The 12,920-nt window shown below is 39.3% G+C and overlaps 1 protein-coding gene across 1 annotated transcript in view; it reads left to right on the forward strand.

The window, feature by feature from the left end:
* Nucleotides 1–304: 304 nt before the first annotated feature.
* The window catches only part of asic1c (acid-sensing (proton-gated) ion channel 1c), a 108,048-nt gene continuing 95,432 nt past the window's right edge, over nt 305–12,920 (forward strand). Inside the window, exon 1 of the mRNA XM_084369394.1 lies at nt 305–1,853. Within this exon, the coding sequence (XP_084225520.1) occupies nt 1,299–1,853 (555 nt within the window). The 5' untranslated portion in view covers nt 305–1,298. The remainder of the gene's footprint in view (nt 1,854–12,920) is intronic.

Genomic DNA, 12,920 nt, shown 5'->3' on the forward strand with positions numbered 1-12,920 from the left:
GTTTGCATTGGAATGAAAATACAAAAACGTGGATATTTCTGGAACTCCGTTACGTATGTCAGTGCAATAAACATGCAACCTGTGGCTTTCTTGTATGCAAGCAGACATGTTGGCGGAGGCTGTTGGAGCAGTTTAGAGAATAATAACACGGTGAAGGTGGCGTCCAGATTGAGAGACTTCCCCTGTGAGCACAGACACACAGGCAAAGCAGCCATTCAGCAGTGGGATGGATCCTGACTACTAAAGAGGGAGAGGGAGAGAGAGGGAGACTGAAAGAGAGAGAGAGAGAAAGAGAGCAAGAAATGGGGGAGTGGTGGGAGAGAGAGAGGAAGCGAAAAAGAGAGTGAAAAGGCTCCACACGGCAGAATATAAATCTGTATGTTAACAGGACTAAAGCTGGAGGTCTCGAAGCGGCTTTAGTGGTTATGCTGTTGGGGGGTTGGCCATAAAGCATCAAGAGGTGGTCTTCCCTATTAACTGAGGATCTGTTCAATAAGGAACCCGTGGAAGCTGTGAACGCCGGTTGTCAAGCACAGTGGTGGGCTGGTCGGAGGTCTCTGACCCCCTCATTTTCATCTCTGGAAGAAAAAAGAAGAGCAAACAGAGACCCGAGAGAAAAAGGAAGGTGGCAGCGAGGGACCAGTGAGCCATTTCTCTCTTTATTACCTCCATTCACAAAACCATTGCATCCCATTATCACAGCGATGTAGAGGCATTCTCTCCGATTAGAGGAGGAAGGGTCCCATTGACTGCTGAGGCTTAGCACCTCTCTCCAAACGCTAGCCCTTTTCATCGCAGCCCCCCCCCTCCACCACTCATCTCTCGCCTCTATCCTTACGTCTGCTATTTTCTCTGTTTTTCTCTCTTTTCTTGTCCCTTGTATTCTTGTCCCTTTTCACACCACTCAGGAATCAGGAGGCATTGCGTTTTGGTAGAAGTGGGTGTTTCTGGAGCTGTCATTGTGTTTGGTGCCGCTACAAAGGACAGCTGAGCAGGGAGTGAGAGAGACAGCTTTGGAGATAATAAAATAGGAGGCTGAAAGAAAAGAGGGGGGGACCTGGGACTACAGGAACAGCTGACAACCACTGGAAGGTGAATTGTGATGAAAAGACAACTGTTACAGAGACTGACAACCATTTTAAGGTAGCTACTTAGTGAGACCATTACCACTTCTTGAGGGAATAAAGAAACAGTGTGCCAAACCAACACTGCCGGTTGGATTCTGCTATTGCTGTTGCTAAGCAAAGTCTTTAACCTGAAGTTCTTGGGGAGACAGTGTTGAACATCACTCTACAACCATGAAAGGGAGCTCAGAGGAAAGCATTGAAAGCATCAGGCCCTCCAACCTGCAAGCTTTTGCTAACATATCCACCCTACATGGCATGAGTCACATATTCGCCTATGGGCACATGACATTCCGACGGTTTCTTTGGACTCTTTCCTTCCTCGGTTCACTAGGCTTATTGATGCTGGTCTGCATGGATCGAGTGTCGTATTACCTGGAGTACCCTCACGTCACCAAGCTGGACGAGGTGGCGGCGACTAACCTCACGTTCCCATCCGTTACCTTCTGTAACCTCAACGAGTTCCGCTTCTCCAGAATCACCAGAAATGACCTCTATCATGTGGGAGAGCTCCTGGCCCTCCTCAATAATAACTACCAAATAGCCAACCCACACTTGGCTGAGCCCGAAGTTCTGGCTGCCCTAAAGGATAAGGCAAACTTCCAGAACTTCAAGCCTAAACTGTTCAACATGACTGATTTCTATAACCGCACAGGTCATGACATCAATGACATGCTGCTGCAGTGCACCTTTCGAGGAGAGGATTGCTACCCGGTGAACTTCTCCACAGTGAGTATTCATGCATGATCTCTTATCTTAACATGCTGTAATTATTCAGTGTCTTTGCTGTTCTATTTGCTGCCAGACCTGACAGACTGTCTCTTTTTTATGTTCAGATGAGCTTTGGGTGCGTTTTAATGTTGCTTGAGCATTTTATTTGAAACAGATTTCTGACTTAAATGCATTTGGTACTTTAATATTGTCCAATGTTAATCTTGTGGTTGTTATTTCTAAAGTGTTCTTACAAAAGCTTTTGTTGTTGTGGGTGTTGTGTTGTGCACCATAGCTGATGCTTGTGCTGTGCTGCATAAAACTTGTGATAAGGGCAAGGTTCGAAGGTGAAATGCTGCAAAGATTTCCTTTTTTTGCCATTACTGACTCGCAGAGTGATCTCTGACAACAGTTTCCAAGACGAGGATAAAGTGTTTTTATTAGTTGTTCTGTATCCCCATATCTTGAGGAACACTTTTGTTCCCATGAGGTGTTTTACTAAGGTCAAACAGACGGGTTAAGCTTGCACAAGCAGTTGTTATTGCAAATCTGACAGATGCTTTTATGACTTTATTCAAACTTTGTTCCCAAACAATTATTGCTCTGTTATGAGGTTGGGGTCACTGTGCTGTCTGTTGTCATTATTTTCCTATCTCTGTTTATTCTGATCATTCACAAGTTATTTCTCAGTAGTCAGTGGCAAAGTCAGTGTAATGTTTGTTGTGCATTTTCAAATGTCTAAACAGAACCAATACTTCTACAAAGGTGATTTTAGAAATCATTCAGAAAAAGGTGCTTTGGTGCACCAGGCAGTCAAACTCTGTGCTTTGATTCATTCTTCACTTCATTTGGCTATGTACCCAATTAAGAAGGACTCTTCATTCATCGCACAGTGTGAATGGAGTTCACTAAACGGTTACTTTTGGTTTGTTGTGTTAACAGTGAATTCTCCATCATCAAAAGACATTGCACATAGCTGATACTACATGTAAATTTAATGATGGAATATGAAAATGGAAAGAAGTTTGGAAAAGACAGTAAATTTAACTTCGCCCCCCACTTTTGTGTGTTGATTAGCAAGGAATGGAATATATTAGTTATACCAGCGACCTAGATCGAGGTGACATCAGAGCACACATCTTAACACACCCAAGTACTGCAGCTGCATTATAATATACACTGTGAGTACTGGCTGTATATTTTTACACAGAGAAGATAGGTAAGCCTTAATGTAAAGGATGGTCTTAGAGTCTGTATTTATGATTTGTGGATAAGAAACATATCCCAATAGCATTCAATGATGTAGTTTCTGAGCCTTGCTTTAAATGGTTAAATTAGTTCTACAATTAAATCAGCATCATGAAAAATATCAAGCAAGAAAATGTGATTATATTACTGTTTTTGCTGTCATTTCAAGTTTATCTGAAATTCATGTGTATTATGATAACATTCTGAATGTTTATTTTCCTTTCATACAACCTGTGTTCTCTGCTCTCAATGCTATTCAATGCATGGGTAAAAGTTTGAGTTTAATCAGGCTGTTTTATTACAATTAGCCCATTAAATGTGAGTGAAATACAGACCAAAAAAGCATGCAGCTTTCCTTGGCTTTGTCTGGTTCGCCCATTATTTTATTCAAACAAGAAAACTGTACATCAGCCAAAAAGGAAAAAATAATAAAGATGCAGCCTAGGGATAGGCTTCGCTGCAATATCACTTGTTTCTGTTTGACTTCCCACTCTTATTTTCAGACATTTTATTATTCTCACTGCGTCTGAGTCCTGTATCCCATCCCTTAAAGTGCAGTATTGATGGAGTAACACCTAACTTACTTATCTCTCAATTGAGTCTATCCACTCTGCAAAAATACGATTCTAATCTACGACGTATCTTTAATCAACCCTGAAAGAAATCCCAGCAGATGGTCAATTTTAAAGTGAATGACTCTATAATCTTCAGAGTTGATCAAAAGTCTTCTCTGCTGTAGGAGGAGATAAAACTAATTAAACACTGCTTTTCAATCTTACTTCTTTTCCATTTGTGCCACGAATATTATGAATTGGGAATGTTTCCATTTACATGTTTGTTTCCAGGCAGCACTCAAGAGTGTCTTGAGAGACAAATCATTCATGGGAAGCTAATTGCCGTTGTATTTCTTGATTGAAAATGCTTGCCTTATCAAATTAGTTTGGCAGAAACTCTTAATGAATTTGGTTTTGCTGCATGTATACTTGTTTTTGTTGGGCACATTCGGTTGTCCAGCTGTGAACCTTTACCTGACTTTGACCTGAATTACTGGCATCACATTTAACCAGTCTTGTCGATACTCATCCATCACTGTTGTGTGTTGTCTGGATATAACGGCTAAAGCGTTGCCACACCACGCTACATTATGCTCTCAGTGGACAGAAATGTGTTTGTCAGGACTTGGATGAGTGCCAGCATACCAAACCCATCTAGCTGAGTGTTTTGGTGCTGTATAGGATAATATTCTCACACAACTAACTGTGAACACCGAGGCCGGCTCACTAATGGAGTAACTGAGTCCATAACCTGCTTCTTTGGGGGGGAAAACATCTCTGCTCCTGTTCATTAGAAATCTTCAGCAGGAATGACAAAATCAGGTTGTGTTTTGTTGACTTTGTCTGGTAATATGTGTTCATGCTGTTTTCTTTCCCAAACACAGCATCTCTATTCACTTGCAGTATACTGATATCTAGACAACGACCACAGGAAATTTTCAATTACTCAATTCCCCCCTCAGACATGTTGAGAGGAAGATTTACAATGCAAAGGACTGTGGGAGTGATGAGCTTTGACCTTGAATAAATGAAGGAAGAATTCCATTAAGTCTGGGTTATGATGCAGTTGGGAAACAAAGCATTCAAAATGTTTTGCATTGTTATGGATGGGTGGGCAAGGGGAGAACGGCAATTTGTAATTCCAATGCCGTTAACCACTTTAATCCCTCTTAATGATTTCATTGGGCATATGTTACCAATGTCATGAAACATTGAGATTATTCTCATGGACCTCTCATGGTCCTATTTTAAGAACATTTTGTCACGTCAGTTGAAATTCAAAATAATTTGCATGACATTATCCATGAAGTTAGCTCTCTAGCTCGATCAGTTCTTAGGTTAGGGCAAGCTGTTTGAATTTTTTTAAAATCAGCTTCTTCCAGGTCATTTGCAGTCTTTTTAGAGTATAGCGGTCTTTAGATGGGATAACATTCTTTAACCTTTGAATTATTTTGCTTGAATTTCTTCCACAGTGAGCCTCCTCCTCAGAATGATGAAACACATTAAGCACAGTCTCTTTGGTGTTGTGTGAAAAAAGACCTTACAGTCAGAAGTGAATCAGAGTTCAGATCTTCTCCTTAAATCTGCTTTCCATCACCCTATTATAATAATTCTGACACCTCGACTAATTCTTGTGTTATTTAAGGTTCGTAGTAGGATTAATCAGACTTTAATTCTGACATTTTGTCACCATACCAACAGTAATCCATTCCTAGATAGTTCAAATGAACTTATTGGGATTATGTTTGTTAGTACAGCACATGCATATTTAAAAGCTGTACTTTGAATTTAAATGCCGTGTTGCTGTCAACAAAATGACCTTTATCAATATGTATTTATTGACTTGCTGTGGCTCTGACAGACTACATGAGTAGCTTATGACTAAGACTGTATGTAAATCGAGCCTCGGTCGATGATATACTGCAGCTAGTGAACAAGAGGTCGATTATCATACTCTGATAGTGTGAATGTAGCGCTCCATTCTTAAGTCTTGACGGGTCAAGACAAGTCCCTTTGGGCTACATTTCTGTCCATTTCTTACAGAGTGTTTAAAAATCAGTATTCATCATCACAATTTGCTGAAGCTCAGTCTTTAAGAACCCGAGCTGCCTTTCATCTTATCATCCAGATGACAGCAGGTGCCAAGGGGATGAAAGATGGCTACAGTTGAGACGAGGCTGACTGACACAGTCTGACCTGTGGATCTACACATAGGGTAGTTTTGTTAAGAGGCAGAAGTCCTCAACATTTGGAGGATATTTTCCCATCTAAACCGATTGATGAATGAGCCAGCCGATATCTTTCTGTAGCCCTAACATTGTTTTATCACAGATGATGTATGTCAGCAGAGGTACATATATTGGTTGATTTACATAAAAATGAGTACATGCCATAAAACACACTTTAAGTCATAATTTAATTGTTTGCAGAGCAGGTTCTTTTGTTGACAACACTCTGTGGCACCGCAGCTGAGTTGGCAGAGTAAAATATCACAGTTCAGCAGATGGTGATGCAGATTTTGTTAATAATAACTATAATGATTAGCTGTAGGAAACCCTGTAAAATATGTCTTGGTCTCAAATTTAGAAGTCCTTGAAAATAAAATGTTAATTTATGAATATCAGCCAGTATTCCTTTCTCACAGAGGACATATTGACTCGTAACTAATAACATTAGTAACAGCTGCATTTTGTCTGAGTGTAGCAGTGTCAGGACCCCGGAACCTACATACAGTATAATAGCGCCAGTAAAGCAGCAGTAATAATGTTTTGTTTTACTTGGGGACTAGGGATCAAAATGAAAACACAATACTGACATTATGATACATTTGTTATGAGAAATGTGTTCGCAAACAATTGCATTTTTACATCCAGCAGACACTGAGTTAAGTTTCTGGCCGTCTGATACATGTCAGTCTGATAATACCTCTCCTGTTAGCTCTGTTTTGGTTCTCACCAAGTTTTCGCTCATCTGAGAAAAATCTTTGGCTCTTAAGATGCTACATGCTACAAAGTGTCCCCCAGCCAACTTCACTAACTTTTGCTCCATTCCAGTCAAAGTCGGAGGCTGGAATATCCTAGCTGAAATTTCCAACTTCTGACCTCCCAAGGTTTCCAGGTGCATGATGTCAAAAGTTAATAAAAAAAATTTGGCTGATCGCACCAAGATGATGTCCCTTTGGCAAGTGTACATACATTTGTACCCTCAGCAGTACAGCCTCCTTGCACATATAAACGAAATATCGAAAGGAAATCTAAATAAGTATCTAAATATTCCATTCACTAGCCTAACATGAAACTGATGTTTACAAATACACCCTACCTCCTCCCCATGGGTGCTGCCATTATTGTGACAACTGCTCCCTCATGCAAGTAGGAATTTCGACTTTGAGTGGTTGTAGTTTTTTCTAGAAGGCGGTCTGAACATTTTTAAGTACTGAGTTGTCTGAAATGCAGCATTTGTCTCCCTGTCGGTAAATGCTGGGCATGCTTACGTGTTGATCAGAGCATTTTCACAACAGCTGCCTTAAAGTTGCGTGACAATTCTCTGTAGGTTAATTAATTGTTTGACTCCTTTATTATTACACATGCCCAATTCATTCATTACGAAAATATTGATTAGTGCAGCTTTAGAGTTTTTCATTACACAGTTCTTTTCCTCTCTGCTGACAGAGCAGTCTATGTATTGTTGTTGGCACACTTGTTTTCCCAAATATTGGTATTCCTGCCAAAATCTGGGATCAGTCAGGATCTAATCGATGCACATGCTGAAACTTTTGTTTACATATCTTCTTACCATGTGTACATTGGTAGACACAACACACAGAGGCATGCCTGCGGTCAGGAGCATGGCAGCTGACACAGCCACATGGAGCCTTGTGTACACATACAGGGATATACAGTGAGAACTCTCCACAAAGCTACTTGCCATGAAATAGAATTTGCAGCGGTTAAACACCAAATCCACAAACTCCTCCAGCAGCAACTGGATGATTCCGCTGTAGTCATTCGGTTTTGTTAAGTGTGTGTGTGGGCTGACTTTATGGAACAAAGCTATCCTCAAAATTCAGCTGGTGGGAACAAGTAATCTTTGAATTTGCATCATTAAGCTGATCAGTTTTAGGAAAACAAAAATAAATTAATGTATCTGTGCTGTACCGCCAGCTGCTTGGGAAAAGCAACTGATATGTGAAAACGGTGAAGGGATGCATCATAGGAGAGTGTCAGGAAGGAAGAAAACAAGCCGCTCCACTGAATGATATTTCATGAGTTTCTCTAGAGGCGATGAGTTGTGAAAAGTTAGCAGAGTGTAGCAGAAATACTCTGTATAAACTCAGAAACAGAGTCAGATGGGAAAATAGGAGAGCAGGGACAGATCTGGAAAGTAAGTAACATGGAAATATATACAACAAATAGAGCCTAAGGTGCGATGCGTTTTTAAGATGAAAAATCTGTGACCATTTTCTGTATTTTTTACAGCCGGAAAAGTCAAATACATCCTTGCCCATGCTCTGACAGTGGTTTAAGGGATTTAAACCATTTACTGGGCTAAAGAGTGACTCACTAAGTGCTGCAGGTGACGTGATATGGATGCACACAAGCAAATGTGTTAAGAGTTATTTCCTTTTAGGGCAAATGTCAGCACTAAGTACTTCATTAAACATGCTCATTCTACAACATACTAAAAATTTGTCATTAAAAGAAATATACACACATTAAACTCGTCAACATTAATGGTGAAATAGTCTCAATTAACAGCATTTACAAGCAAAAGTACATGCTTAACTTCAGTGCTGAAAATACAGACAGGGCAACTGGGCTACACTTGGACCTGTGGTCTCAGAGGGAACAGTATATGTCCCTGTGACAAATAGTGGACCCTTAGTCACATTTACTGTAGGACACGTTTTAAAGCTGAAACCGCTGCAGTCCTCAGTCTTTTAAATTACAAGTCCTTTGACTTATTGAGGATCACCAGTCCCCTGCTAATGTTTACAACCCTACCTGTAACTCTGGGGTCTCCATTACTTAGAGTAGGGCATGACAAAGACAGAGAGGGAGAGAATATCTCAGTGTGCGGTAAACAACAGGATGCCTAAGAGGAAGATGAGTTGTTACAGAGAAGAATGGGCTTATTTTTCTCTGGCATCGCTTTATTCATAAGTATCAAACCAGATCTAAAAATAAATTTACGATGCCAAGGAAAAAGGCGGGCAGTGAGTGGGAAAAAAAACGTCATTACATTTGAGGCAGTCACTTTGGAGATCAGTAATGTTCAGCCAGCACCTCCTGAAATTTACTGTACGCAAGTATACAGTGTATATCCACTTCTGGGTAGAAGGATTTACTGAGTACCTACCTGAAAATAGAGAAATAAATCATTGTCCGTCTCACAGAGTGAGGCTGCAGCCAATCATGTGATAATCTTTCATGCAATTTATGGTGTTAACTGCTCACAGGAGACTTTTGTCCACTGACTTCAGCCTTTAAGGCAGTGCCTCCATCCAGGCAGTGTACTGCCCTGGGCAGAAGCACTTTCTTTAGGATAAACTAAAAGTCAAAATATAAGCTGCTAATGTCCTCTTACCCACTAGCTTTATGGAAGGGTATAAACTATCTCATAGCAGGTTAGTAAAATACAAAAATGGAGCAAAATCACTGAATATTTATCTTGTCATCATGACCAAATAAGCTTTCTGTGAAGAGGTTAGAAGTTTTGCATAGCATGCTGTCCCAGCATAATTCAGTTGAGTAATGTATATTAAATAGGGACATAACACAGCAGATTGACATTCTTTGAACAACAATTACTGAAGACTGAATGCAGTTCTATAGTTAAATCCATACAGACTTATCTTTATATTTTTGTATGATTCCCAACATCAGCAGTAACATTTCTGCAGTATGACAAATATTTTACTGACTTTCAGTGTCATCTCAGGAAGCCTGAAAACATCCAACTTGACTGCAGTTTTGTCACTTCCCCCAATCTAAACAGGCTACTCTCTGCATTCCAGTCAAGGTGTTCTGAATGAGTCTAATCTCTGTATGAGATTGCCCCATGTCACCACTCAGATTTGACATCAGCAGATAACAACATTAGTTATTACAGCCTACTGCTGTTGCAACCAAACGACAGGTCTGCTGTAATATCCCTTAAATATTACAACGGGGACTGATATCGTAGTAATCAAAAGTCAGTTTATAGAGACCAAACGAAATCCCTGACAGGAATTGCCATGTGTCTGGTGATGATTTAGCTATGCAGAGATTACTGTGATCGCAAGAAAACAAGCTTATTATGGTTTGATCATCAGCACAAAAGAATACAAATAATTGCAGCTCTGGCTTCAGTATAGGTTGATATTGTGCTTATTATCACAGCAATTATAAATTAGTGAGATGGCAGCAGTTACACTATTAATACGTGATGACATTTACCTGTACAAAAATACTCAACAAAAAAAAAACAATCATAAAAAGTCAAACTCATGCAGAGTTGTATGTTGAGACAGTGTAAATGCTATATATACATATATAAAAAAAGGTATTGGTAGGAATGAAAAAAGGCAATTTGTATTTGTCAGTTTTTTAAATTGAATTCTATTTACACACTTACCAGATAAAACTCTAACTCTTTGTGTATTAATAGCTATTCTTCTATTAGTCTGCCAAATGTCAAAGGGGCACCAATTAACTCCATGAAAGCACCAGAAACAGCACAGTAAACATACACAAAAATGCTCTGCCTGTGTGTGCAATAGACCCACACATGGTCGATCCGCCACTGCTACCTAGCATACAGCTAACATCGCTACAGTCAATATATTGGCTGTTTGATGTGAATAAACATGGACTGCGCATACGGTCCAGCAGTCAAATTCAAACAAGTAGCTAAGGTGAAAAATGTGCTTGGAAAACAGTCCACAAACACCAGTATATATATATATGTGTGTGTGTGTATATATACAGTATGTATATATATATATATATATATATATGTGTGTGTGTGTATATATGTATATATATATGTATGTGTGTGTGTGTGTGTGTGTGTGTGTGTGTGTGTGTATATATATATATATATATATATGTGTGTGTGTATATATGTATATATATATGTATGTGTGTGTGTGTGTGTGTGTGTGTGTATATATATATATATATATATATATATATACATATATACATACATACATATATGTGTATATATATATATATATATATATATCTTTTCATAGTTGATTTAGCCCTAACCCTCAGCCCTAGTTTTCATTTAAAAAGTAGCCAGGGTCCCATATCATTAAACTGAGCATAATGAGTCTTGCAAACATCAAGCGAGCATTTCAAATGTAATAATCTAAAAATTAAGTGGAATTTCTCTCTCAGGTATCAGTGGTCCACTTGAGGAAGGTCACTCACCAGAACTGCTGATTGAAACTAGAAGATATGCATTGGTCCATTGCCTCCCTTTTATTTGCAAATAGAAGAGAGCACATGACTCACTGGATTCTCATGAGACTTGGTTATTGTAATGGATTTGTGATCACTGTGACCTCAGCTTAAGTGATATCAGAATTATTTGTAGAACCATGCATTGTTATTTTTGAAAGTCATTTATAATGTAAGCAAAGGTTAATGTAGTTTATTTTTTGATCATGACTTGCCATTAGAGAACAACAGATAGGTTGAGGATGATGTTGCTTTTGCAAAACAGGCACTTCTATATTTTTTGGTCTTGCTCGTGCACAATGAACATTTTGCACCTTCTATTTGCATGAATGCTTTTTCCATTAAAGTACAGCAACACAATGAGGAAGCACAAATGAATATGTCTGTGAGTAAATCGATTCTGCCTCCTACATGTTCAGAATGTTTATTAATTCCCACCAAATTTTGCCCTGAGCTCAAAAACAGGCGACTCCTTTTAGTTCCTTACATTTCAGTTTATCGAACCACTAATCACACAGACTGAACTGCGCTAGAAATCATTTCACCTGTCATTACCTTGATTGTGACCTGCGTCGCACCATCATGAATAGGGCCGCAGCCCTTAGCTCATTTACATTAATGGGTTGTGGTGGTTTGTTTATCTTCACCACGACTGGATTACTTTATATGGAGGCCAAATTGTCAATATGTCCCCATGTGTTGTACAAGCTCCGTTTATGACTGAGAGTAGCACTGTTCCAGTTTGTTTATGGGAAACAAGACATTTCCAAGCCTTGTATGAATAATAAATACATAGGAATAACAGAATTTCTTAACTTTCCTGGGTATATTTCACTCTAATACTGAAACAGTTCCAAGTTGTTTGTCTGCTGTGCATTGCTTTGATATGAGATAGCTTGCAGCTTGCAGAATTACTGTTCTTTAATGAAATTAATCTGAGAGAGATTGATGTGTGCCTCTGAGCTTAAACACTGGCTTCTTTTTTTTCTTCATTAAGCCCAGTTTGCTCCCGGTACATAATGTGCTCTGTCATGATTTGTCCTTTAACAACCATGGCCAATACAATTATGTTTCAAAACCCTTTAATTTGTGCTTAATACTAAATCCAGACGATTCCTTTACTTCACACATGGATTGCAGTATTATGTGCTTTTATTTTTTTCCTGACAGCTTGTGTGTTACATATTATATACCATCATCGCTGCTGCCTTTCACAGTGTCAGCTGAAATATGTTGAGTAATACATAGTAGGTCAATGGCCCCTCAAACACTTCAGTACTTGTGAAAATCCAATCTTACAGTGCCGTGGCCAAGAATAGAGACTCCATCACCAATGGGCTTTGCAAAAAGTTTATTTCTATACACTGTTACAGCCAGCGGTAGCAGAACATGCTGCAGTTACAGATACAAGGCTTTTAGATGATGTGATTGCCTGCGGTCAATGGCCAGGCAGAAGGTCACACCTCTGCTATGAGAGTAACAGACCGCTCCAGCATTCCCCAGCCGTCTCTGTGTGTAACCATCTGAGCTGACATTTAAATTTTTGTTTGAATTTTTGGCTGTATTTATTTATTTTAACCTCATTTATCCAGGAAAAGTGTTTGCTCTTTTCGAGCAACACAACAACTGCAGCTTTATATGTGTGTGATATTTGACATTTCATTATTGGATTCCACCAGTTGTTTGTATCTTTTTCACCAGCCGTTCTGTCTGACACTAAAAAGCCACAGTGGTTTAGAAGTGACAAGGGTTGCTGTGGTGAAATTTTTTTTCCCACCAACTAATAAGCCTGTGACAACCCATTATTACGTCTTTTCTTTATAAGAAAAGAC

This window comes from Pagrus pagrus (genome assembly GCF_965226575.1).
Source record: "Pagrus pagrus genome assembly, chromosome: 12".
Lineage (NCBI taxonomy): Eukaryota > Metazoa > Chordata > Actinopteri > Spariformes > Sparidae > Pagrus > Pagrus pagrus.